The 26,083-nt window shown below is 43.6% G+C and overlaps 1 protein-coding gene across 3 annotated transcripts in view; it reads left to right on the top strand.

Annotated features, from left to right (window-relative positions):
* The first annotated feature begins 13,421 nt into the window (after positions 1-13,421).
* Positions 13,422-26,083, top strand: part of ALMS1 (ALMS1 centrosome and basal body associated protein) — a 72,607-nt gene continuing 59,945 nt past the window's right edge. For 2 of the 3 annotated variants that reach the window (XM_081876580.1, XM_081876578.1), the window contains exons 1-3: positions 13,423-13,638; positions 23,818-23,952; positions 24,927-25,122. In XM_081876580.1, coding sequence (XP_081732706.1) covers positions 13,603-13,638; positions 23,818-23,952; positions 24,927-25,122 — 367 coding nt within the window. In that variant the 5' untranslated portion in view covers positions 13,423-13,602. Of the gene's footprint in view, positions 13,639-23,817; positions 23,953-24,926; positions 25,123-26,083 lie in introns of all 3 variants that reach the window. The other variant, XM_081876579.1, reaches the window with a different exon arrangement.

Raw genomic sequence — 26,083 nt, 5'->3', positions numbered from 1 at the left:
CTTCGTTAAATGCACAGTTCTCTCTTTTATTTTTAAACTTGCCCACCCCACAGAGTACAACCTGTTCCACCCTGAGTGGCAGGCTTAGAGCAGCCGGTTTTGTAACAATGGACTAGCCAGCGAAGAGTTTAGCTGCTGCAAAATGCTGCCTTTTAAAAGACCAATTTTGTTTCCAGGGAGGGGAGGGGGCTGGTGGAGAGGCAGAATCCGAGGCCCCAGCAGGAAAAATCCATAAGTGGCGGTATGTGTTTTCCTCAAAGAACCTCCATCAAGCCCATTTGAATCAAATCCAGAAGCTCTTTGTAAGTGCATCATCAGCGCCGAATTCGAACAGATCATATTCCCCCCCCTCCATCTTTCTGGAGCATTAGAGACGTTGTCATGTGGGAAGATTTAAAATAGGCTGTTGCCAACATCCTGCCGGGAGCAACCAAAGCTTGCATAACAGGCAAGTGGAGGAATTATATCAGCACTAGATGGAGGAAAGGCTTTCAGGTAGGAGCACAGCACCAGTGCCCAAATGCCTTCACGCTTGCATTGTCAATTCCAGCCGCTCTCCACCCTCTGAATCCCACAGGGTTCTCCAATATATTTCACATTTACAAAGCCAGACTGCAGCCTGCTCCGGATTTATCTGATCTGCGGCTGTGTTCTCACACAGGCCTGTTTACCGGGCAGGTGCCTGCATTTCCAGTGACCTAAACCGAATTTTTAAAAAGTCTGAGCTTTTGGTTGTGAGTGACCCTCCCATATCTTAACATAAGAAGGTCTTCTATCTAGTTTTGCTATGATTTATCTATTTACTCCTTGCACGGTTTTCTCCCCCTTCCTCATTTAATCTCCAACGACAATCCTATCAGGTAGGTTAGACAGATGTCCAACGCTCTAGTGCAGGCATCCCCAAACTCGGCCCTCCAGATGCTTTGGGACTACAACTCCCATCACCCCTAGCTAACAGGACCAGTGGTCAGGGATGATGGGAATTGTAGTCCCAAAACATCTGGAGGGCCGAGATTGGGCATGCCTGCTCTAGTCTAACCACTACATCACACTGCCTCCTTTCATGTATCACTACTCTATTTTATACTGCTTTGTGTTAAGGGTTTGAAGTGGAAAACAAATACAAAACTTTTATAAATTTCTAAGAAAAGACCAGAGTGCCTTCAGACTGAGGCTCTGCTGTAAACAACTGTTACTAACAGGGGTCCCCCCCCAGTATTGGATTTCCACTGAAACGGTAAATCTGGTTTAAGGAGGTGGGGAAATAAAAGGTTTTGTTTGAGGCAAATAAGATTGTGCGGAGGCTGTGAAAAACCTGTATGTGTGAGGGGCACCAACCCCACAAAAAACACCTGCCTGAAAGCACCTTTGCACAAACCATCAGCAATAAGCCTTCAATAAACATGGCTTAGTTTCTCCCAGAGGGAATTGTTGTGGCATCCATCTGTCTCAAGAGATGTTGGGGTGTGCTGCCCAATGGGCACAGTATTTCACACTGGCAAAGTTTGTTAAGTTGTGGGTGAACATCTCAGACGACACAGCGATTCTTCAGACAGCTCTTGATTATTCACAGGCCAGAACAGAACTGGGCTGAAGGGTTCAGCCAACCTGCATATATAGAGCTCTACTACAAAGCAACAGTAACAACTTTCTGTAACTATCCAATCAGTGAACGTCACTTTCAATTCCTTATTTGCATATGTGGACCTGAGTGAAAACTATCTACAGTATCCCCCGGCCGGCCCAGGGTGAGAACTTCAGTGCATAACAAAGTTACCTACCAATTTTCCTCCTGGACCATTATGTTAGTGGCAGCGCAATAACAGGGCGAATGGGACCCACCTAATGGGACAATTAGGGCGAATGGGACCCACCTACAGTATATAGCAGTGTCAGGCGGCAAGGCACTTTGAAACCCCCGACTGTCAGAACTTCAAAGCACAGCACGGGGCTGTTTAAAAGCCCTTTTGCACACAGGGGAACTGACATGCGCAGCTCATGCAGAATCAGTCTCAGCCCCCTGCCAATCAGGTGACAGACATCACTCCCCCTGCCATTGAAGTGACATCAGCTGATTGGCTGGGGGGGCGTGGCATTTAAAAATTGCCCTCGTTGGTCAAATTTGACCCCCTAGCAGGATGAGACTGGCCACAGGCCAAAGGTTAACTACCCCTGATTTGGGTGAATGAGACACCGGCTCACTAAACTGGTTAAAATGACCTAATTCAAAAACGCGTTTCCTGAATCAACGTATCTGAATGTGTGCTTTATGGCTCACTGCTCTTACATCCTATTATTTTCTCCGCCTGCTGCTGTTTATTTTTGCCCTATTGCTCTCAATTTTGCTGTTTAGCTATTATTTTTAATAGTGCTTTATTGTCTAATGACCTGAGGATCTAGTCTGGATGGAAGGTGTAGTAGGAAAATATCTGTAGAAGGAGACACATTTATTTTTGTCACTGCGCTGCAGAGTCTTTGGAAATCTGCAACCACTGTGGCCGGAGAAAGGCTCTGACTTTCCGGATTTTAACGTCTTGTCTGCTTTGATTTTTTTTTGTGGTTCAGCCTCAGTGCTGGGTAATGAGCTATTTTAATTATTCATGCCTTCGTTGAATTAATATACGCATTGCAATTGCATAGATGTTTTGGAAAAAACCATGCCTAAGCTATTCTCAAGGCAGACAAATGAAAGCCACCAATTTGTTCTCGAGGAAAAACAAACAAACCCAGAGCTCCCTGCTGCTGGAAAATCAATGCAGGCAACTGAAAAATAATATAACAATAATCAAGTTGAGCATAAAAGGCAGGGTCTGGTTTTTCTTTCAGACATCCTACACCTGACCCTTCTTGTTTAAAGGCAAGAGTATGCAATGGGAGCAAAGGCGGTCAAACACCATTGCTTGTCTTGCTTGTCAATCAGAGCAGGGTCTGTGCATTAATTTGCTAGAACCCTAGGAGGCAACAGCAGGTCTGCTTCCTTACTGAATTGCACCCACTTCGCTTTTGCTTGCATCCCTGCAGACGAAAGGGTTAGAGTGACATTTTTTAAAAAGCTGCTTAGTTCAGGTTGACCAGCGGGTTTGGTCCAATTTATTTAACACTTAATTACAACCGTGGATACAGAAACATGGCAAAGGTAGCAAAGGTTATCGCCAGTTACTTCTGTTGGGAATGGGTCACTGTTCTTACGCATTGGTGAAGACTTGACATTTTTATCCCGCAAAAAGTTTTTGCTTGAGTTTCCATTGAAATGAGGCTGCATTTTAATGTTTTAATGTTGTAATTTATTCTTGTTTTTTAAGCTGTATTTCAATCAATTGTTTATATATTTCGTGTTAGCCACCCTGAGCCTGGTCTTGGCTGGGGAGGGCGGGGTATAAATAAAATTTATTATTTTTATTAGCCTGTTATGTACTGAGCTGAATCCTAGATCAATAAAATCCAGAATGCAGCAGTCTGATTGGTCCGCACGAGCCACCCAATCCATCTCCAGGTGGAAGTGAATCAGCAAACTGATTGGCCTGCAGGAGCAGCCAATCAGACTCCTAGAGGTAGTGAATCTGAAACCTAATTGGCCTACAGTAGCAGCCCGGAATTAGCCAATCATGCGGGGCCCATTGTATAAATAATGTATATATAGGTAGACATTTTGGGGAAAGTTTCATTCATTGCTACTACGAGCTGAATAAAGAGCATGAAATTCACTTGGAGTACAGTGGTACCTCGGGTTACATACGCTTCAGGTTACACACTCTGCTAACCCAGAAATAGTGCTTCAGGTTAAGAACTTTGCTTCAGGATGAGAACAGAAATTGGGCTCCCGGCGGTGCAGCAGCAGCAGGAGGAGGCCCCATTAGCTAAAGTGGTGCTTCAGGTTAAGAACAGTTTCAGGTTAAGAACGGATCTCCAGAACGAATTAAGTACTTAACCTGAGGTACCACTGTATATTTCATAGCCCAATCTCCTGCATTGCAAGAATCTCAGCTAAAGCATCCATGACGGACAGCCAGCCAACATCTGCTTGTTGTTTAGTCGTGTCTGACTCTTCGTGACCCCCTGGACCAGAGCACGCCAGGCACTCCTGTCTTGCACTGCCTCCCACAGTTTGGTCAAACTCATGCTGGTAGCTTTGAGAACACTGTCCCACCATCTCGTCCTCTGTTGTCCCCTTCTCCTTGTGCCCTCCATCTTTCCCACCATCAGGGTCTATTCCAGGGAGTCTTCTCTTCTCATGAGGTGGCCAAAGTCTTGGAGCCTCAGCTTCAGGATCTGTCCTTCCAGTGAGTAGTCAGGGCTGATTTCCTTCAGAATGGAGAGGTTTGATCTTCTTGCAGTCCATGGGACTTTCAAGAGTCTCCTCCAGCACGGTAATTCAAAAGCATCAATTCTTTGGCAATCAGCCTTCTTTATGGTCCGGCTCTCACTTCCATACATCACTACTGGGAAAACCATAGCTTTAACTATATGGACCTTTGTCAGCAAGGTGATGTCTCTGCTTTTTAAGATGTTGTTTAGGTTTGTCATTGCTTTTCTCCCAAGGAGCAGGCGTCTTTTAATTTCGTGACTGCTGTCACCATCTGCAGTGATCATTTCTTCCCCTTTGCCATTTCTTCCCCTTTGCCAGGAGGTGATGGGCCCAGTGGCCATGATCTTCGTTTTTTTGATGTTGAGCTTCAGACCATATTTTGCGCTCTCCTCTTTCACCCTCATTAAAAGGTTCTTTAATTCCTCCTCACTTTCTGCCATCAAGGTTGTGTCATCTGCATATCTGAGGTTGTTGATGTTTCTTCCGGCAATCTTAATTCCGATTTGGGATTCATCCAGCCCAGCCTTTCGCATGATGAATTCTGCATATAACTATTTAAAACATTAAAAAAAAATTTTTACATCCCTCCTGTCATTCCTGGCAGATGGACTAGATGACCTAGTATGAAATTTACGACCTAGGTATGAAATTTACGGCATGCAATGCCCTAAGAGAGAATATTATGAAAATGATATACAGGTGGTACATGACACCAGTCAAGCTTGCAAAAATCTATCATTTGCCTGATAATAAATGTTGGAAATGTAAAGAGACTGAAGGTACATTCTTTCTGTTAGAATTCAGGCTCGGTCAGAGGTATGTGCCTATCTGCAGGCACCGGCTGAATTCCTTTGACCTCCCTCCGGCGAGGTCCGTTCCGGCGATTTTCCTCAGGCTGTGAGAAAAACACACCAACTGCTTCTCCTCCTTCTCCTCCTCCCTGCATATCCCCAGGGAGGGGAATCAGACACAGACAGAAATGTAACTACATGCTTTATTCCTGTCTATAGCAGTCATACAGTCAAAGATGTCTGCTCTCTTCAACAAAACAGAGAGAAACTCCAAACTCCACCCATGTACATCCTGTACAGGTCATATGACACACACTGAGCTCATATCCTGTGCTCAATAAGGATGGACTGTCCCTTTGTTTCCATGGCAGCAGTCACACACATCCTGTTTGGCTTTCCAGCCACAAGCAGCTGTCTGAGCTGTTAGAGCCTTTGCTTGCTGCAGCATTGCTGCTTTAGAATAACATACTCCCCCTAAAGTATCAATGCGTGCTGCGAGCAAAGCGTCATCCAGAGAAGAAAACAAACAGTTGTTATAACACTCCCCTGTTGTTTCAGTTCCACCCTTGGAACTACCCGCCACTGGTTTTACCAATGTACCTCTCTGGTTGTGTGACTTCCAAGGAATGAGTGCTTCTGCATTACCTTGGTTAACAACTCTCTGTTGTGCCTTTGTCTCTGACTCAGACACAGCTTCAATCTGACCTTGGTCGTTTACAACAGCAACAGCTAGGTTAGCAAACTCCTTTGAATACCTCTTGGGTGGTACACCCTTCGTTGCTCTCTTAGACCTACGTAAGAAGTGCTGCTCTTCTTTGCTTTCTGGTTCAGCCTTTGGACTCTTTGGAGAACCAGTACCAATTGTAAACAGTGGTTCGTCTTCCTCCTCTTCTGAGGGTCTAGTCATTGTGTGAGATTTCCTCTCAATGACTGTGACAACTGAGCTGTCTGAGCTATCGCTGTCATCAGTACTACTGAACTCAACAAAATCAACATCATCATCATCAGAATCATCATTACCTGTGGGAAATGTGTGAACACTCACTCGCTCCTGTTCAGGAGCACTCTCTAGGAATTTTGTGAGAATCACCTTACCAGATTCAGACAAAATTACTCTGTAGAGACCCTTTTCATAACCCACAAAAATGCCTCTGGCATTCTTTACTCCACCCGGAGCTTCTGTTCTCACATGAGACCCAAAAACCTTGAAATGGGCAACAGAAGGTTTTCTGTGGAACAGTTTCTCAAAAGGAGAACTTCCCAACTCTTTTGAAAACTTTCTCAACCACGTATAACAATATGACATTAGCGATTCAGCCCAGTACTCATGTGGCAGATGTGAACTAAGCAATTGCGCTTCCATTCCCTTTTGCAATTCTTTGTTCACCCTAACACAGACACATCTGTTCCAAGCTTCTTCTGAAGCTGCAATTTTGTGTCTTATCCCTTTCTTCTTCAGGAACCTCTGGAAATCCTGTAAGAGAAAAATTGGCTTCTCATCTGTGCAAAGACAATCTATGTCAGCATCATGCATATTTTTAACCTTGTCACAAAACTCCTTAAACCTTTCTAAGGCTTCTTTCGGTCTTTCCAAAAGATAAATCCAGACAAAACCTGTGAAAGAATCAACACATATTAGGTAATACTTTGCATTGCCTCTAGAAGGTGCTAGAGGACCAATCACATCAGCATACACCCGCTGAAATGCCCTGTCGACCCTCGAGGTGACCTGGTTGGCGTTCTGCTTGGCTACACCTGCAAAAGAAATCATGTTAGAATCACAAGAATTACATTCCATGTAATCACTTTGATCAAAAGTCAACAAATATAGTCCATCTTTCTCTTTGGCAGAAAGATACAACTCTCCATCTTTGTAGATCTCGCAGTGTTGATCATCATAGGACAGTTTTAGTCCCTTCTTGGCAATCTGCGAAACGCTGAGCAGATTGTACTTCAACTCTGGAACCAAATAAACATTGTTTATAGTCAAGTTCTGACTTTTAAGATACACAGTTCCAATTCCGGTGGCTTCCAGCTCTTGACCGTTGGCTTGTTGTACAGCGAAGCTTTGCTTCTTAAACGACGAAAACAAATCCCTACGATGGGTCATGTGAAATGTCGCTCCCGTGTCTATGATAAAAACGTTCTCCACATCTGGCTTGGTTCCTTTCGACATCAAAGCCTTTGCAGGCTTTGTCTGTGACTTGGCATGACCTCTGCCTGACGCCTCAGACTTAGTGGAGCTGCCCTTGGCTCCCTTGTTTTGACGTGGCTTCTTGCAGTACCGCTGAAGATGCCCAGTCTGTCCACAATTGTAGCATCGGACAACGTTCAAAGCTACGGCATTTTCTCCAGTAGCTGTAGCAGTGGGGGTGTCAGAACTCCGTTCTTGTCTCCCCCTGTCCTTGACTTCCAGGGCGGCAAGTCTGTCATGTTCACAAAGAACCACGGCAAAGACCCTCTCCGAAGTCAAAAGTTGCGCTGGGAGAGACCCCAGCTGACTGGCAACCGTTTTGTAAGTCCGATTCAGGCTGTTGATGACCATGAAGCAAAACACTTCCTCCTGCAGACGGAAATTGTGTTCCACCATCTGTTGACACAGAAATTTCATTTCCGTCAGGTGCGCTTGAACATCTCCATCAGGCGCAAGCCTCAGGTTGGTCAGCTTCTCAAAATACAGCAACGCTGAAGAACCTGCATCTCTCTGATGTGTCCTTCTCAGCGTGTCCCAAACATCTCTCGCGTGCTGTAAATCCTGTATATGAATAAGCTCAGAGTCTGACACGCACAGAATTATAGCAGTTCTGGCCTTCACATCCTGTGACTCCCAAGCATGCGTTGGTGCTGCAGGGATGGGGTTCTCAATCACCCCAAACAGTCTCTGATTCTGCAGCAGGGCCTTCATTTTAATAGACCAAGACGCATAATTGTCACTGGTCAAAAGGGGCGGAGAAGGCAGGGCTCCCCCCTTCTTAGCATCCATTTTGAGTCCTTGCACTGACTCTCAAACACAAGCCTCTAAAATCCAATAGCTGGCTTGTTTACACTCTGTGCACCTGGCAGCTATAACACTGGCCGCTTGCAATGTCACTTTCAAGAGTTTTTTTTCTAAGGGCCTAGTCTAAACACTTCCAGCCCTTATCTTGAAACTGGCTTGTGTTGCTAAGCAACTGCATTCCTTTTCCTTGGACAGGAAAACCACAGGAATGTTTGGAATGCAGAGTCCTTCTCTCTCGGAGCTGTTTTTCCCAAACGCGGCTCCCTCGAAGCAGAGAATGAATCAATCTGCATTCACACTTCTAAGCCCGAAAATCTCATATCTGGGCTCCGTAGCTTGGCTTTCAGCTTCCTCTGGTGAGCTTCTGGCTGCAGAGAAATAGCCTCTCACTTCAGGCTTCCATGGAGCAATGGAAACAGCAGCTCTGCCACTCTTTCATGCAGACTCCCATGGATCGAAGAAACCATCTGGCTCTTGCTACCACTGTTAGAATTCAGGCTCGGTCAGAGGTATGTGCCTATCTGCAGGCACCGGCTGAATTCCTTTGACCTCCCTCCGGCGAGGTCCGTTCCGGCGATTTTCCTCAGGCTGTGAGAAAAACACACCAACTGCTTCTCCTCCTTCTCCTCCTCCCTGCATATCCCCAGGGAGGGGAATCAGACACAGACAGAAATGTAACTACATGCTTTATTCCTGTCTATAGCAGTCATACAGTCAAAGATGTCTGCTCTCTTCAACAAAACAGAGAGAAACTCCAAACTCCACCCATGTACATCCTGTACAGGTCATATGACACACACTGAGCTCATATCCTGTGCTCAATAAGGATGGACTGTCCCTTTGTTTCCATGGCAGCAGTCACACACATCCTGTTTGGCTTTCCAGCCACAAGCAGCTGTCTGAGCTGTTAGAGCCTTTGCTTGCTGCAGCATTGCTGCTTTAGAATAACACTTTCACCTTTGGTGGACGTGCCCAAAGATTAAGGCTTTCTGGGAGATGATCTATAATGAAATGAAAAAGGTATTTAAATATACTTTTTTGAAGAAACCAGAGGCCTTTCTCTTGGGCATGGTCGACCAATTGGTGCCAAAGAAGGATAGAACTTTCTTTATGTACGCTACAGCAGCAGCAAGAATACTCATCGCAAAGCATTGGAAGACACAATATCTACCCACCCTGGAAGAATGGCAGATGAAAGTAATGGACTATATGGAATTGGCGGAAATGACTGGCAGAATCCGAGACCAGGGAGGAGCTGGTGGAAGAAGATTGGAAGAAATTTAAAGATTATTTAGAGAAACACTATAAAATTTTTGAATGTTAATGATGCTGGAATGAAATGAAGTGGTTTTAGCAATAAGGTAAAACAGGAGTATGTAAAACTGGATTGATATTAGACGAAAATTTGAAGTTATAATAGGTGAAGACAAAGAACTAAGAACCCTTTTTAGAGATGAGGAAATTTTAAAAAAGGCCCAAAAAACCCTGAAAGATTACTTTGAAATAAACCTTGGAACAGATCTGGAAAGAAGAATAATATGGGACGCAAGTAAGGCTGTCATGCGTGGTTTTCTAATTCAACAAAATTCGATAAAAAGGAAACAACAAAATGAGAAGAAAGAAAAAATCTGGAATCAGATGAAAGAAGGAGAGAAGAAACTGAGGTCAAAACCAAAATCCCAGGAGATTTTAAGAGAAATAAAATACTACCAGACCCAATATATGGAATTGATGAACCAAGAAATAGAATGGAAAATAAAACAAATGAGGCAAAAAACTTTTGAATCAGCAGACAAATGTGGGAAATTGCTGTCATGGCAATTGAAAAAGAGGCAAAAGTTGAACACTGTGACGTCTCTTGAAGTAGAGGGAAAATTTATAAATAAACCAAATGAAATCAGTAATTGCTTCCAAAGTTTCTTTAAGAAATTATACGCACAAGGGCCAAAAGATGAACAAGAGATAGAAGAATTTATTAAAAAATATGGACTATCAAAGATCTCGGAAAAAAATAAAAGGACTTTAAATGAAAAAATTACGAACCAGGAAATTGAGGGTGCCATCCAGAATATGCAATTGGGAAAATCACCAGGGCCAGATGGACTGACGGCGAGATATTACAAAGCAATGAAGGAATGGTTAATACAACCATTGAAAGAAGTGTGTAACCAAATTTTGGAGGGGAAAAAGGCTCCCGAATCGTGGAAAGAAGCATTCATCTCACTTATACCGAAGACAGAAACTGAGAAACATCAAGTTAAGAACTACCGCCCTATATCACTCTTAAATGTGGATTATAAAATTTTTGCAGACATTTTAGCAAAAAGATTTAAAAAAGTGTTGGTAGAGGAGATTCAGAAAGATCAAACAGGCTTTCTCCCAGGGAGACATATGTCAGATAATGTAAGGAATATCATAGACATTTTGGAACTATTGGAGACTGATATAAATAGAAAAGCAGTACTGATTTTTGTGGACGCGGAGAAAGCCTTTGACAATATTTCTTGGAGTTTTATGAAGAGGAATCTCCATGGGATGGGGGTAGGCCAAAATTTTGAAAACGGTATAGGTGTAATATATTCAGAGCAAAAAGCTAAATTAATTGTGAATGGTGTAGTTATGGATGAAATCCCAATAGAAAAAGGAACACGACAGGGTTGCCCAATATCCCCTCTATTATTTATATCGGTCCTGGAGGTGTTGTTGAATATGATTAGAAGGGATCAGCTGGTTGAAGGAATACACCTCGGAGCTAAACAATATAAGTTAAGAGCATTTGCAGATGACCTAGTTTTGACATTACAACAGCCAGAAGTCAGTACAAAAAGAGTTTTAGAATTAATTGAAATATTTGGTCAAGTGGCTGGCTTTAAACTAAATAAACAAAAGACAAAGGTACTGGAAAAAAATCTAACGATGGGGGAAAAAGACAGTTTTCAAAGGGAAACTGGTTTGGAGATAACAAAAAAGGTGAAATATCTGGGGGTGAATCTAACATCCAAAAATATGAATCTGTTTAAAGACAATTATGAGAAATGCTGGTTAGAAGTGAAGAAAGATCTTGACACATGGTCTAGATTGAGATTATCCTTGTTAGGCCGAATTGCTGTTATTAAGATGAATGTATTGCCGAGATTGCTGTTTCTGTTTCAGACATTGCAAATTATAGACAAGATGGATTGTTTCAAGAAGTGGCAGAAAGATATATCTAAATTTGTCTGGCAGGGCAAAAAACCCAGAATAAAATTTAAGATTTTAACTGATGCAAAAGAAAGGGGGGGTTTTGCGCTGCCGGACTTAAGACTTTATTATGAAGCAGCAGCTTTATGCTGGTTGAAGCAATGGCTACTTCTTGAAGATACAGATATTTTAGACTTGGAAGGGTATGATAACAATTTTGGCTGGCATGCATATTTATGGTATGACAAGGTAAAGATCTATAAAGGCTTTAAAAATCATATTGTCAGGAAAGCTTTATATAATGTTTGGAATCGATATAAGGATTTGCTGGAAAATAAAACACCCAGATGGTTGTCACCAATGGAAGCTAGAGCGGTAAAAAAACTTAACATGGATTCGAATTGGCCAAAATACAGTGAAATTATAGAATATGACGGTGAAAAAGTTAAATTACAGAGCTTCGAGAAATTAAAATCCAAAGTTCGTGACTGGTTACATTACTATCAGATAAATGAGACTTTTAAGCAGGACAAGAAACTAGGATTTCAGAAAGAGAGGTCAAAATTGGAAACAGAACTGTTAGAGACCAATACTAAGAATTTGTCTAAAATGTATAACTTGTTGCTGAAATGGAATACACAGGATGAAACAGTTAAATCAGCTATGATTAAATGGGCACAAGACTTAGGTCATGATATTATGTTTGCTGACTGGGAACAGTTATGGACCACAGGCCTTAAATTTACGGCATGTAGTGCCTTGAAAGAAAACATAATGAAAATGATCTATAGATGGTACATGACTCCAGTCAAGCTTGCAAAGATATATCATTTGCCCAGTAACAAATGCTGGAAATGTAATGAATGTGAAGGAACTTTCTATCATCTTTGGTGGACCTGCCCAAGGGTTAAAGCCTACTGGGAAATGATCTATAATGAAATTAAGAAAGTCCTTAAGTGGACATTTGTAAAGAAACCGGAGGCTTTTCTCTTGGGCATGGTCGGCCAATTGGTACCAAAAAAAGATAAGATCTTTTTTATGTATGCAACTACAGCAGCAAGAATACTTCTAGCAAAGTATTGGAAGATGCAAGAATTACCTACTCTGGAAGAATGGCAGACGAAGGTGACTGAATTTATGGGACTGGCAGAGATGACCGGCAGAATCCGTGATCAGAGGAAGGAGACAGTGGAAGAGGACTGGACAAAATTTAAATTATATCTTAAGAACTGTTGCAAAATTTTGGACTGATAAAATGTCAAGGGTTAAGAAATAGAGAATTATAGTTGTAAATATTTAAGTTAAGAAAATTATGAAGGAAATCAAATCTTGAAAAGGAATGAAGGATTGCTAAAAAATTTTGGATACAGGGGTGCAGTGAAGGGGAGGCATGGGGAAGTCATGTATTGTTTGTTTGTTTGTTTAATTTTGTGCTTTTTGTTTTATGAAAATCAATAAAAAATATTTAAAAAAGAAAGAAAAAAGAAAATAAGCAAATGAATGATAAGATATCAGAATGAGGGATTTTTATTCTTTTATTTTTCTTTCTATGTTAAATTTTGGTTTTTGTATTCTCTTTGTGTTTTTTTATTTACTGTGTACTGTTTTGTAACCCTTTTTCTTTTTGTTAAAACTTAATAAATATGATTTAAAAAAAATAATAGATGACCTCTGGGGCGCCCTCCAAATCTAGGACTATTGAGAAATTCATGGAGGAGGAAAAAATGTTATCCAGGATTATGAACTGTGAGGGCTGAGTGGAGCCTCCATGTTCAGAGGCAGTCAGGGGGCTAGGAGGGAATGTTGTCATCCGGGTCTTTCAGACTCTCCTCGCCCCCCCCCCCCACTTTCCCGCCTGAGAGCGCGCACGGCCACGCAGCTGGAGTCTCCGCCCTCTTTCGCGAAGCCCCTCGCCCAATGGGAGCGAGGCACGCTCGGAGCCGTCCAGCCCATTGGCTCCTGGAGCTAGGACGGACGTTCAGCCCTTTTTGCCCGCCCCGTCGCTTGCGCGCGCACCTTGGCTTTCTCTCCAACGGCTCCCTCCTTCGCTCGCGCCGGCGTCGGGCGGGAGGAAGCCCCGCCCCCGCCCCCGCCCCCGCCCCTCCCGCCCTCCTTAGAGCGAGTCCCTAACAACGAGCGAGCGGGAAGAGAGCGGCCCCGCGGGCGCATGCGCATGCGCGCTTCTCCGCGACTCGGGAGGCTCGCTCGGGAGCGGGAGGGAGAAAAGAGGGCGGGGGGCGCTGAAAGGGGCGGAGCTTTAAGCCAACCCCCCCCCCCGCACTGTTGCCGTTACTTGCGCCCCCGACTCCCTTCAACTCCCCACAGCCATGGAGGGGCCTGAGGAGGAGGAAGGCCAAGTTCCCGTGAGTATAAGGGTTAGGGGGGCTTTAATTGGGGGGCTTTAATTGGGGGTGAGGGGCTTTAATTGGAGGCGTGGGGCTTAATTGGGGGGTGAGAGGCTTTAATTGGAGGCGTGGGGCTTAATTGGGGGGTGAGGGGCTTTAATTGGAGGCGTGGGGCTTAATTGGGGGTGAGGGAATTTAATTGGGGGTGGGGGCTTTAATTGGGGTGGGGGGAATTTAATTGGGGTGAGGGGATTTAATGTGACTGGGGAAACCCAGCCAGATGGGCGGGGTATAATAATAATAATAATAATAATAATAATAATAATAATTTATGGGGGTGAGGGAGCTTTAATGGGAGTTTTAATTGGGGGTGGGGCTTTAATTAGGGGGTGAGGGGTTTCAGTTGGGGGGCTTCTTTTAAGGGCACTTCACTGTCCCCCCCCATTCATAATACAGTGGGGGGTTTTTTGTGCTTGCATGTGTGGAAATGCATCAGAAAGGGAAATCCTATCCCCCTATATTAAAACAAAAAGTTATAAATGATGTGTGTCTGTGTCTGCGCACAATTTGAACTTGCAGGACCCCTCCCCATGTGTTTCCCATGGTGCTAGTCCACAGTGTGGAGCAGGGAGCATCTTGTCCGCCAGTCCGCCCCCCGCAAATCTCTACCTCTCTTGGTTTATATCAGAGCTTTCCAAACTTTTCATGTCGGTGACACACTTTTTAGACACGCGTCATTTCGCGACACAGTAATTCAGTTTTACTAGCAAACTGGAGGTTAAGCTAACTCCTTATAAGAGCTTTCGCTTGACACACCTAACTGTTGCTGCTGACACACTAAGGTGTCGCGACACACAGTTTGGAAAGCTCTGATTTATAAGGATGGTACGTTTTATCTTGGGTTTATAACCTTTTATGCAAACTGTCTGATACCTACAATAAGTTGGCTGCTGTTTTTGTTACACAGGTTTGTGACTTTGGATATGGCACATTTCCTTCACCTGGGATTCAGTGTAGGAGTTCTCATTAATACAGTGCATTTGCATGCCCTTGGTTAGATTTGTTAAAAGTTAAGTTTGCCTTTAATAAGTCTTTCCGCTGGTAACATCCAGTCATACCAAAATTATCTTATATCGGTGATAAATGAATCTTGGGATTTGTATTTAATCATTAAGAGTAGGTTCTTCTTGTAGCTCTCTAGGAATGGTGTTTTGCGTGGCAAGTTCCCGCCTCCCCCCCCCCCCCCAAGTAGGAATAAAGAGACAGGACATAATTATTTAAGGTTAATGGGCTAAAATTGGTCACAACTTTATTGGTTACAGGTAAGAGCAGTATTGGCTTAGGCATTGGTCCTATCAGACTATTCTGCTTCAGCCTGTTTGCTTGAAAACCAGGAACTAGGTACTCCCCCGGGGTCACCGATCGGGGGCGCGCTTTAGGCCCTGGCCTCCATAGGCTTCGGGCGAGGCAACGCCCCCCCGGAATCCTTTACCAGACTATCCTTCAATATTTGGGGGAGGTGATGGCGCTCCTCCCCCCCAACACATCTACATAACAATACCCCTACCAATGCCTAACCGGCAAAACCAAGGAGTTGTGACGATTTGCTACGAGGTAGGTGAAAAACCAAATGGCCAGTGCCAATTTGCCAAGTGGAAAAATTCCTACGGCGACCAACCGAAGTCCATAGCAAGGTCTTAAAGGGCGGGCGGGTGGGAAACCACAACAGCTGCGCGGACCAAAGAGGGAGATCCCCTGGGCCGCGAGGCCTGAGGATTCCCCAGATCGCGCAGGACTGGAAACCAGCCTCCGTGCGTGTGTTGGGGGCGTGAGCCCGCAACCCCACCTCCTCCTGATGTCGGAAGTGACTTAACAGAACAGGGGCAGCCAAACTGAAGGCCATGCTTAGAGTTGCTGCGGCATGGGCTTCTGATATATTAGGGACTTAAGGGAGAATCTGTCCTGCGGAATTTAGTGACCTACTATATATGAAGGATAAGTTGGTCTCTGAAGTAATGTAATCCTGAACTGCATAGGGCCTTATATCTTCTTGCCAAAATCTCATAATTGGCCTCGCCGCAGGTTGGCGACAATGCAAGGAGTTATGCTGCCTTCAGGCATCCTTGGTTTTGATCTCTGCACCAACGGCAGCCCGTCGACCATCCTCAAGGGTAGCCCCACATACAGCCGATTGCAGTAATCCGAATTAGCATTGTTGCTTTCATAATTGAAGGAAAGACACTAGGAGTTTAGCAGGGGATGTGGGATTTGCAGGTAAACTGCTTACAGTGTGCCTGAGTGAAGTTTATTTTATTATTTGCTATAATTCTTCTCCAGTGAAAATTCCCAGGGCATTTTATAATGGAGAGGAGAACAGAAATGTAGGAAGGGAATCACTTGCCCTTTTTCAAAAGCAAGGCACGCCAGCTGTGACCTTCTTTTGAGGTCTTGTTGAGCAGATACTTTCCTTGTAAATAAATATGTACTATTTTTATTATGCTGTGAATTTTCAGACCTGCATATGGGCCTGTGTGTTTTCAAAAAATAATATGAAAATTAGTTTTATTTTACACTGGCCACATTCGGAAGTAACAGTTCTCCCTTCCTGCCCAGCAAACCATGGAGCAGCTGGCTTAGAATTGTACTTGTAGCTTTTTAGAAACAAACCACATGTTGCTGGTTTGGGTGTAATGCTAAGTTGGCCACTCCTTGGTTTGTCCCTATGCTAGGAGGAAGGAGGTGTGAAGTATCATCTGGAACTGTGATGGTGTAAAGTTTTCAGATCTGTTTGCCACTGCTTTGTGGATGCCTGTGACTTTAATTTCTGGAAGTCAAAATATGTATTTGTCTAGGCTAGGAGGATCCTCTAAACCAGGGTTTCCCAAACTTGGGTCTCCAGCTGTTTTTGAACTACAATTCCCATCATCCCCTACCACTGCTCCTGCCAGCTGGGGAATCATGGGAGTTGTAGTCCAAAAACAGCTGGAGACCCAGCTTTGGGAAACCCTGTTCTAAACCATGGAGAACCATCGTGAACTAGTATTATGGATGTGTGAGCTCTGTTGTGGCATACAGTACTTTTAGTGGCATTCTAGTGGGAGGGTAGAGTGGATGAAGCCTTTTGCCCCATGTGTTTGTGGGGTAGCTGTGGATGGTTGTCCCATAACTTACTCATGCTTGTGCGAAAACATTGCTTCTACAGGCATCCTGGTTCGAGCGTGTTTGTTCTGAAGCAAGTCCCTACTGAAGTCCAATTAGACATGTTTATGTTTGGGGTGTAAATTAGTATCTTCAGCTGTCGATGTTCGCAGCCGTTCTTGATTTTTTTTTTTATTAAGCATAACATGTAATTATCAGAGCCTAAGAGAGGCTTGATATTCACTGCCAGTTTTCAAGCACAGAAAATCAATTTGGACTCTAGTGAACCTAGGGATGAGTGATACATCCTTCAAATTGAAATAATACAAATAAGACAAATCAAGACCCTTTAAAACTGCATCTCTTGCAGTTAATTCATAGTTTTAATCAAATAAATAGTGTGATTTATATTTGTTCCCAACCCATCTCTACTCTCTAGGGTGTATCATTAGTTTTGTACTTCTGAGAGAGACTAGAAGGAGTTAGCTGTGGAGCAAGGCAGGGCTTCACATGAAATTAAACTCAGGATGTGTCTGTCTTCCTTCGACTTGCCTCTGTCTAGATCCTGTTGAATAAGCAGGGTTGACCTGTGAGTGTTGCTGGAATAGTATGCAAGCTTTAATGCTACATAGAAGACTTCACCGTGCTGAAAGAACTTTTTTATTCTCAGCTAATAAAATTGTTGGCAAGACAGGCAGGAGCGATGCCCACCATTTTACCTGCTTGAAATGAGATTTTTGGGTATTTTTTGTCTTTAAAATATAAAGCGCTATAGAAATGAAATTAATAAAGATAATGAATGCCAAGGTGCTTAAACGTTCCATTGTGCCATTTGGCGATTAGCTTATATATCTGTTTCTAACACTGTGTTCTGCTGTGCTGGTACAACCCTCCCTTCAACTCCTGTGCATCAGACAATGCAAGTACTGAGTTCCGGGAAACCTGAATAATTCCTGGCATACTGCACAACTCCTTTGGTTAAGCAGCTAGAGCGAATACTTTATTTTTCTTGGCAACCAGGTTTTGTGACCTGTCAAAATATCCCAGTCAGGAACTGATCAGTGGAGGTGCTCATCGCACAGTACGCGTCCTTTGCTGACTGTTTCCACTCCAATTAGGTGTTAGCTAATTTTGAGGGGACAGGTGGATTGTGGCACACCTTTTGAATTATGCCACAGATGATAAACTCTGCTGATTGTACAGTGGTGCCCCACAAGACGAATGCCTCGCAAGACGAAAAACCCGCTAGACGAAAGGGTTTTCTGTTTTTGATGCGCTTCGCAAGACGAATTTCCCTATGGGCTTGCTTCGCAAGACGAAAACGTCTTGCGAGTCTTGCGATTTTTTTCGCTCCCCCCCTTTTTCTAAGCCGCTAATAGCCTCTTAGCCGCTAAGCCGCCAATAGCGCTAATCCGCTAAGCCGCTAATAGGGTTGCTTCGCAAGACGAAAAAACTGCTAGACGAAGAGACTCGCGGAACGGATTATTTTCGTCTTGCGAGGCACCACTGTATAGCATTGGCTGCATTCAGACCTCATTATAAACTGTTGTTTATTGTAATGGGAGCAAGGCTAGACACCCTGCAGGAATCCAGAAGCTTTTGCTTCCAATTACAATTAGCTACAGTTTAGTTTGTTTCAAACCCTCTGTAAGATTGTTGGTTCTTCTGAATCTCCATGCATGAAAGTTCGCAGGTAGCTGCTGTGTTAAAACCCGCTTTTGGTTGTGTATGATGTCAAGTTTAGAGAATCAAAGCCATTTCACCTGCTGAAATTTAGTTTTGGGCTGTTCTCTAGGGCTGGGCAATGTCTGGTTTCCAGCATTGCAATACTGTATAACACCAGCTAAACATTGTGATATACCGATATATCACAATGTCTGTAATAAGGGTGGAACTACGTAGAGGCATAGGGACGCAGGTGGCGCTGTGGTCTAAACCAGAGAGCTTTCCGATTGCAACATTGGCAGTTTGAATCCCCACGACGGGGTGAGCTCCCGTTGCTCGGTCCCAGTTCCTGCCCACCTAGCAGTTCAAAAGCACGTCAAGTGCAAGTAGATAAATAGGTACCGCTCTGGCGGGAAGGTAAACAGTGTTTCCGTGCGCTGCTCTGGTTTGTCAGAGCGAGATGAGTGCGCAACCTCAGAGTCGTCCGCGACTGGACCTAACTCTCAGGGGGTACCTTTACCTTTATGTAGAGGCATGGGCTGGCTTCGCGGTTTTCCCTGCATTGTGATTTTGGCATCACATGCACACACACCATGGTTCACGATATTGCCAGATCAAACATTATGAAACCAATATCGTGATATGCACTTCAAACCAGGTTGGAATGATATATTGCCCAGCCCTACTGTTCATTCCTTGTCTGCTAAACTGTAGTACATGCTTCCCCAAAGTCTTCGAAAAGAACAAGGGGAGTGAACAAGCCAACAGGCACCTCTTCTTTCCCTAGCATGCATGTTTCCTTCCTTTATTCATGGCATGGAATTTTCTGAATGTTTGTGGCTGTAAAACTATCGAGAATTTCTCATCCTCCTCTTGGTTGTCTCCTGTATAACGACTTCTACTTTTAACGCTGAGCTGTTACATGCAAAAGGTCCCAGGCATCTCTCCAGGTAAGACTGTGCAGTCTTCTTTCCCGAAACCTTGGAGAGACGCTGATAGTTGGTGCCAAGAATACTGAGCTACATGGACCACTGGCTTGATCTGTATGAGACAGCTTCCTAGGTTCCTTATTTATTTTCTCTCAGCTCTGTGTTTACTGCTTGAATGATCCATTTCTTTAGGGACAGCATTTCTCTAGGGACAATATACATGGGTCTTAACATTTATTCCAGTTTAGGTTGATGGTTTCACATCTTCACTGTTTACAGTAGACTCTAGCCTGGTTATCTATTATTTGCCTAGCCTGAAATCATTGGTTGTTCTTTTAGTTTTCTTAAATACAGCAGGTACTTGAGAGTTTTTCTGCCTTGCCCATTGATCGATACAGCTGTGATGAAATGAGCTTAGTTCATAGCTGTCAGTGTCTCCCCCCCCCCAAATATATATTTTAGTGAAGGGAACTAATTCTTGCACTTTCAAAATCTGACACGGTTTTCTTCCCTTAGCTTAATTACATGCACATCCCTGGAGAGGGATCATTCCAGTTTCATTAATTTGAAGTTCTAAGTCTATTTGTTCCTGTTTGTTTTTCTGGCTGCTACGAAAGTAAATATTTTTTTTAGAGTTTCTGCACCCAGTGGTGTAACTTCTTGGATATTTGTATTCCTTCTGCATTGCTCTTTCATTTCCTCATCCCTCCCCACTTTCTTTGGCAACTAGTCATATGAAGGTATTGTTGCTGTCAGCTTCTTCCAGTTACTAATGTGGCAGTTTTTGAGCCTCTAGTTAATTAACTTTCTTTTGAGATATGAAATATTCTATTTGGTGTTCATTACTGGCATCCATTCCTTCAGACACCTCCAAAGAATTATTGTTAATACTTAATCTGTGTGCTTGCAGTGTGTAACCATACAGATTTGAATTATAATATCTTCATTCATGATGGTAGCATATGCCTTGTGTATATATCGCTCCCCAGGGTTTTACTGTAGTTCTTTTCTAAATGTATTTGTTGTATTTGTGTTTTTAAGCGCTTCTAACTATCTTATGTGTGTAGAAGGCAATTAATAAGTGAATTCTAGTAATAAAAGGAGGAAAGCAGCCTGAATGAGTAGGAGGCTCTTTGGGATCAACTAGCAACGTTTGTGTATTTGCTTCGGCATGGAGGCTTCCCCTCAGTCTGTATCAGGATATAACATGATGTGATAATTTGTGAAAGTTGTCAGGGTGAGGCAGACAACCGAATCTCACAAAGGTCTCAGTCTTTATGACAGCAGTATAGCTGAGCCTTAGACAGGGCTTGGCTCCCCCCACCTGGCAGTTGGGGGGTGGGGGGAGGCCTTGCCGTGTTGGTGCTTGCTGGGTCTTCATTCCTGTGCCGAGATATTTGAAATATCTCACTGCTCTTGTGTGCCCCAGGCCCCATTCATTCTCCTGACAAGGACGGTTACAGCTACGGTAAGTCCTGAATTCTCTATATACTGCTTGGCTCTGAAGTGAAGGCACCCCCCCCCCAAATGCCGTGGATCTGTTGGGTGAGTTAAATTCATATACAGTGGTACCTCGGGTTAAGTACTTAATTCGTTCCGGAGGTCCGTTCTTAACCTGAAACTGTTCTGAACCTGAAGCACTTTAGCTAATGGGGCCTCCTGCTGCTGCCACGCCACCGGAGCACGATTTCTGTTCTCATCCTGAAGCAAAGCTCTTAACCCGAGGTACTATTTCTGGGATAGCAGAGTCTGTAACCTGAAACGTATGTAACCCGAGGCGTATGTAACCCAAGGTACCACTGTAAAGTACTCAGCATTAGATGCTGGCGAAGGGAAGCCTAGTCTCCTGTTTCGGAATTTAAAAGGATCTCCTCTTCTATCTGGTTGCCAGATCTCTTTTATAGGGTTTCCAGTATGCATCAATCAGTTTGGCATATGGTGCTCAAGGATATGATGGGATGCTGGTGCAAAGAAGCAGGAGGCAAAGCAGGCTGTGTGAGGAGCAAATATTGTAAAGGACCCTTCCAATCACAGTTAGCAGATCCTTTCATAGAAATTGGATGTCCCATTTTTTAAACAGGTAGCAGTCCTTTCCTAACTGTCACGGTCTCCGTCCCTCCCGTTTCACCATTGCTGTCGCCGTTTCTTGAACTCTCTTCCTTTTTGCGGTGCTGCCATAGTATCGGAAGAACTCTTTGCCATCACAGCTCGCTTGTCTGGTAATAGCTGGTAGACAGACAGGTGCTAGTTTGCTTGGTTTCTATGGCAGGCCTACATTGGCCCACAGGCCAGAGGTCTTTTAGTATGGACAGGTCTTTTAGTATGGACAGGTAGGTACGGCGGCAAGGAATCTTTCAGGTTCCCTGGTCCCAAACAAGAAAAGGGCGTGAAGGATTGAAACCAGCAATTTGAATTTAGCCTAGAACCGAACAGGGATAATTTTTTTTATTTATTTATTTATTTATTTATTTATTTATTTATTTATTTATTTATTTATACCCTGCCCATCAGGCTGGGTTTCCCCAGCCACTCTGAGCGGCTTCCAACAAAACACTAAAATACAATAACCTATTAAAGCTTCCCTAAACAGGGCTGCCTTCAGATGTCTTCTAAAAGATTGGTAGCTGTTCTTTGACATCTGGTGGGAGGGCGTTCCACAGGGTGGGCGCCACCACCGAGAAGGCCCTCTGCCTGGTTCCCTGTAACTTGGCTTCTTGCAGCGAGGGAACCACCAGAAGACCCTCGGTGCTGGACCTCAGTGTCTGGCCAGAACGATGGAGCCAAGTGCATTCATAAAACAGAGGTGTGGTACGATTACAAGGTCCAGGCTCAGTTCAGAATACAGCTACAGTGGTGCCCCGCAAGACAAATGCCTCGCAAGACGGAAAACCCGCTAGACGAAAGGGTTTTCCGTTTTCCGAGGTGCTTCGCAAGACGAATTTCCCTATGGGCTTGCTTCGCAAGACAAAAACTTATTGCGAGTTTTTTCCCTCCCCCCCTTTTTTCTAAGCCGCTAATAGCTGCTAATAGCGCTAATCCGCTAAGCCGCTAATAGCCGTGCTTCGCAAGATGAAAAAACCGCAAGACGAAGAGACTCGCGGAATTAATTTCGTCTTGCGAGGCACCACTGTATTACATTTGGTTCTTCTCCCTACTAGGAAGAAACCAAAGAAATGTGGCCCCCTCCCTCGTGGATTTACTCTTCTTCTGTTTTAGTCTCCATTTGCTCTCTGTGGACCCCTTTGAAGGCAATGTCTGCTTTACTCATCTTGTTTGATTATCATTCAGAACACCCACATAATTACCTCTGCTTAACATATCTAAAATCAATAGCTTTTGCGTTTTCCCCAGTACTAATTGCCTTCATTGTTCGTGCTTCATCACACACCACTTTTGATTTGCCCAGGAGTGGTGTATGCATCCTATTCAGTTCCTTCAATAAACTGGAATTAAGGTGGGAAGGTGGAGTGAGGGCCTTGTCTAGTGCACAGGATATGTCAGACCATTAACGTTTTTCCTTTTCCTTTTTTACAACAACAACACCCTCACTCTTAAAATAAAAGCTTGCTGGCTTAATTACCAAACTGCATCAGCTTGTAGGCACAAAGGTAAAGGGGAAATTTTAACATCTGATGAGTTTTGGGATGCAGGTGGAAGGGCTGAGTTGGGTAGATGGACAGAGAAAGAGATCCTGCCAATGTTTTTATCTGTTTATAATTTTTCTGTAAATAGTCAATAAACAATTTCCATTCTTTTATAAAAAGTTTGTTATCTTGATTTCTTATTCTTCCGGTAAGTTTTTCCATTTCTGCATAGTCCCTAAGTTTTTGTATCTATTCTTCTCTCATTGGGACTACCACTTCTTTCCATTTTTAGGCAAGTAACATTCCTGCAGCTGTAGTTGCATGCATAAATAAATTTCTATACTGTTAATAAGCATTTTGTATAAGATAAATGTATTGGACTGATCCTATCCTTTCTAAGGTATGAGGAGATTAAGAAGCCAGAGAAAAACTGGAACTTTTCACAAGGCAGCCTCTTCAGTAATATGTTTGTTAAATATCCATTGTTTCTTCATGCCTGGAAAATATGATTCTAGGCATCCACATATTATAAAAATATGTAGAGTTGAAAGGGATCCAAGGGTCATCTAGTCCAACCCCCTGCAATGCAGGAATCTCAGCTAAAGCATCCATGACAGATAGCCATGCAGTATTGTTTTACTGAGTTTTGGATACTGAAAGATGTTTTGGGTGCTCCTGCGACTATTCAGATAATTGGATTTTGCTGTTTAACTCATTGTTCCAGCGTAGTATTCAACTCTTGCCTCACTGACTTAAGCAAGCAATATAAAATATTGCTGAATATCTGTAAAACTTTATAATCTAATTGGTCCTGCAGGACAGAATAGGACAAAATACCAGTTTCTCCAACCATCATTATTAAAAAGATCTGTTTGTTTCAGCCTATTGCAACAACGCCACCACGTCAAGGTCCGAAAGAAGAGCTATTAAGCCAAAGCAGCAGTGGGACTCAGGTTTCATATGTCAGTGGCATCTCCTTGGGAGAAGCAATCAGACATAGATCTACTGCTAATCAGGTAACTTTGCAATCTTTTCCATATTTTTTATCCAGTTAGAATATTCACACAGTAGTGCATGTTATCACCATATCCCTGTGGAATAAGTTAGGCTGGGTGACAGTGAGTACCCCAAGGGCACCCAGTGTTCTTCATGGCTGAGGGGTGGAGACACTGGCTCTCTAAACCAACCAAAAGGACTGGCAAAAAACAAAGGTCCTAACAGAACTCCAGATAGAGGCAGAGACCTGGGCCATCTGAAGTAGGGAGTCCTCGAAACTTTTCTTACATATACAATGGTACCTCTGGTTACGTACCTAATTCGTTCCGGAGGTCCGTTCTTAACCTGAAACTGTTCTTAACCTGAATCACCACTTTAGCTAATGGGGCCTCCTGCTGCTGCCGCGCTGCTGGGGCACGATTTCTGTTCTCATCATGAAGCAAAGTTCTGAGGTACTATTTCTGGGTTAGCGGAGTCTGTAACCTGAAGCGTATGTAACCTGAGGTACCACTGTATTATGATGCATAGGCAATCAGATATTTTACCTGGATCGTTCTACCAGGACACTGAGGTCCAGCGCTAAGGGCCTTCTGGCGGTTCCCTCACTGTGAGAAGCCAAGTTACAGGGAAGCAGGCAGAGGGCCTTCTCGGTAGTGGCACCTGCCCTGTGGAACGCCCTCCTACCAGATGTCAAAGAGAACAACAACTACCAGACTTTTAGAAGACATCTGAAGGCAGCCCTGTTTAGGGAAGCTTTTAATGTTTGAGGCATTATGGTATTTTAATATTTTGTTGGAAGCCGCCCAGAGTGGCTGGGGAAGCCCAGCCAGATGGACGGGGTATAAATAAATAATAATAATAATAATAATTTATTAATGCATATGCACTCTAAAAAAATGTTGTTGGAGAAAATTATAGGTTCTTTAAAAATTGCCTTGAAGAATCATTCATTTTTCTATTCTCTCTCCCCCTCCCCCCCATATTTTACTTTCAGGAAATGAAAACATGGTACCAGCCTCATGTAGAAATAGACACAAGCAACCTGCCAGCAGCCTTGGGCAGAAGGCTTAGTCAGAGCAGTGGGACCCGTGACTTGACAGAGTTCCCAAGCATGGAGGAAGGCTCAATTACTGTTGCCGAAGACTCCAGAACGCAGCAAGCACCCAATGTGACACACACACGGCTGTTGGGTATGTTCTGTATACAGTACAGTGGTACCTTGGTTTACGAACTTAATCCGTTCCGGAAGTTTGTTCTTAAACCAAAGCATTCGTAAACCAAGGCGTGCTTTCCCATAGCACGTGGGACTCAGTTTACAAATGGAACACACTCAACAGGAAGCAAAACATGTTCTGCTTCCAAGGCAAAGTTCACAAACCAAAACACCTACTTCTGGGTTTTCAGCGTTCTTAATCCAAGTTGTTAATAAACTAAGCTGTTCTTAAACCAAGGTACTACTGTACTCTTAAATATTTTCTTTTATAATTATTTTCATAATGACCTTTTTTAAAGTATGTACATATATATTTGTAGCGAAGTCAAGATTCAGAGGAATTTCAAGGTGTTGATCTGTTTGTTTTATATTGAGAGTTCACAATTCGGAGAAGACAACAAGGAACTGAGTGCAGGTGCCTTTTACTGTGGCTTCTCTGCTGAAATTCCAGTCTGCTTAAGCAGCAAGCATTTTTTTTTTCTGGTATAAAATATGGTGGTTGTTGTTTAGTCGTGTCCGACTTTTCGTGACCCCATGGACCAGAGCACGCCAGACACTCCTGTCTTCCACTGCTTCCCACAGTTTGGTCAAACTCATGCTGGTAGCTTTGAGAACACTGTCCAACCATCTCATCTTCTGTCGTCCCCTTCTCCTTGTGCCCTCCAATCTTTCCCAACATCAGGGTCTTTTTGCTGGTTACTGCCACAGGTACCCTGTCATGCCCTGCCTTGTGCTCCAGTGACATCTCAAACTTCATCACCATTTTTGTGGATTTGATGGTGCTAACAGGGACAGTACTGATGACAGCAACTCCTGGAAGTTTTGAAAGCCAAGGGAAAAAAGTGGACAGTTAATGTCACCCTTTCCCTCAAAAGTGAGGGAATTGACATATTGGCAATACAGTACTTAATTTCTTATCAGATGTAAGCTTCCTATGC

The sequence above is a fragment of the Podarcis erhardii genome, assembly GCF_964252035.2.
Source record: "Podarcis erhardii genome assembly, chromosome: 9".
In the NCBI taxonomy this organism is placed as follows: domain Eukaryota; kingdom Metazoa; phylum Chordata; class Lepidosauria; order Squamata; family Lacertidae; genus Podarcis; species Podarcis erhardii.
Note: the sequence above shows the minus strand (reverse complement) of the source record. Positions and strands in the feature narration are given on the sequence as shown.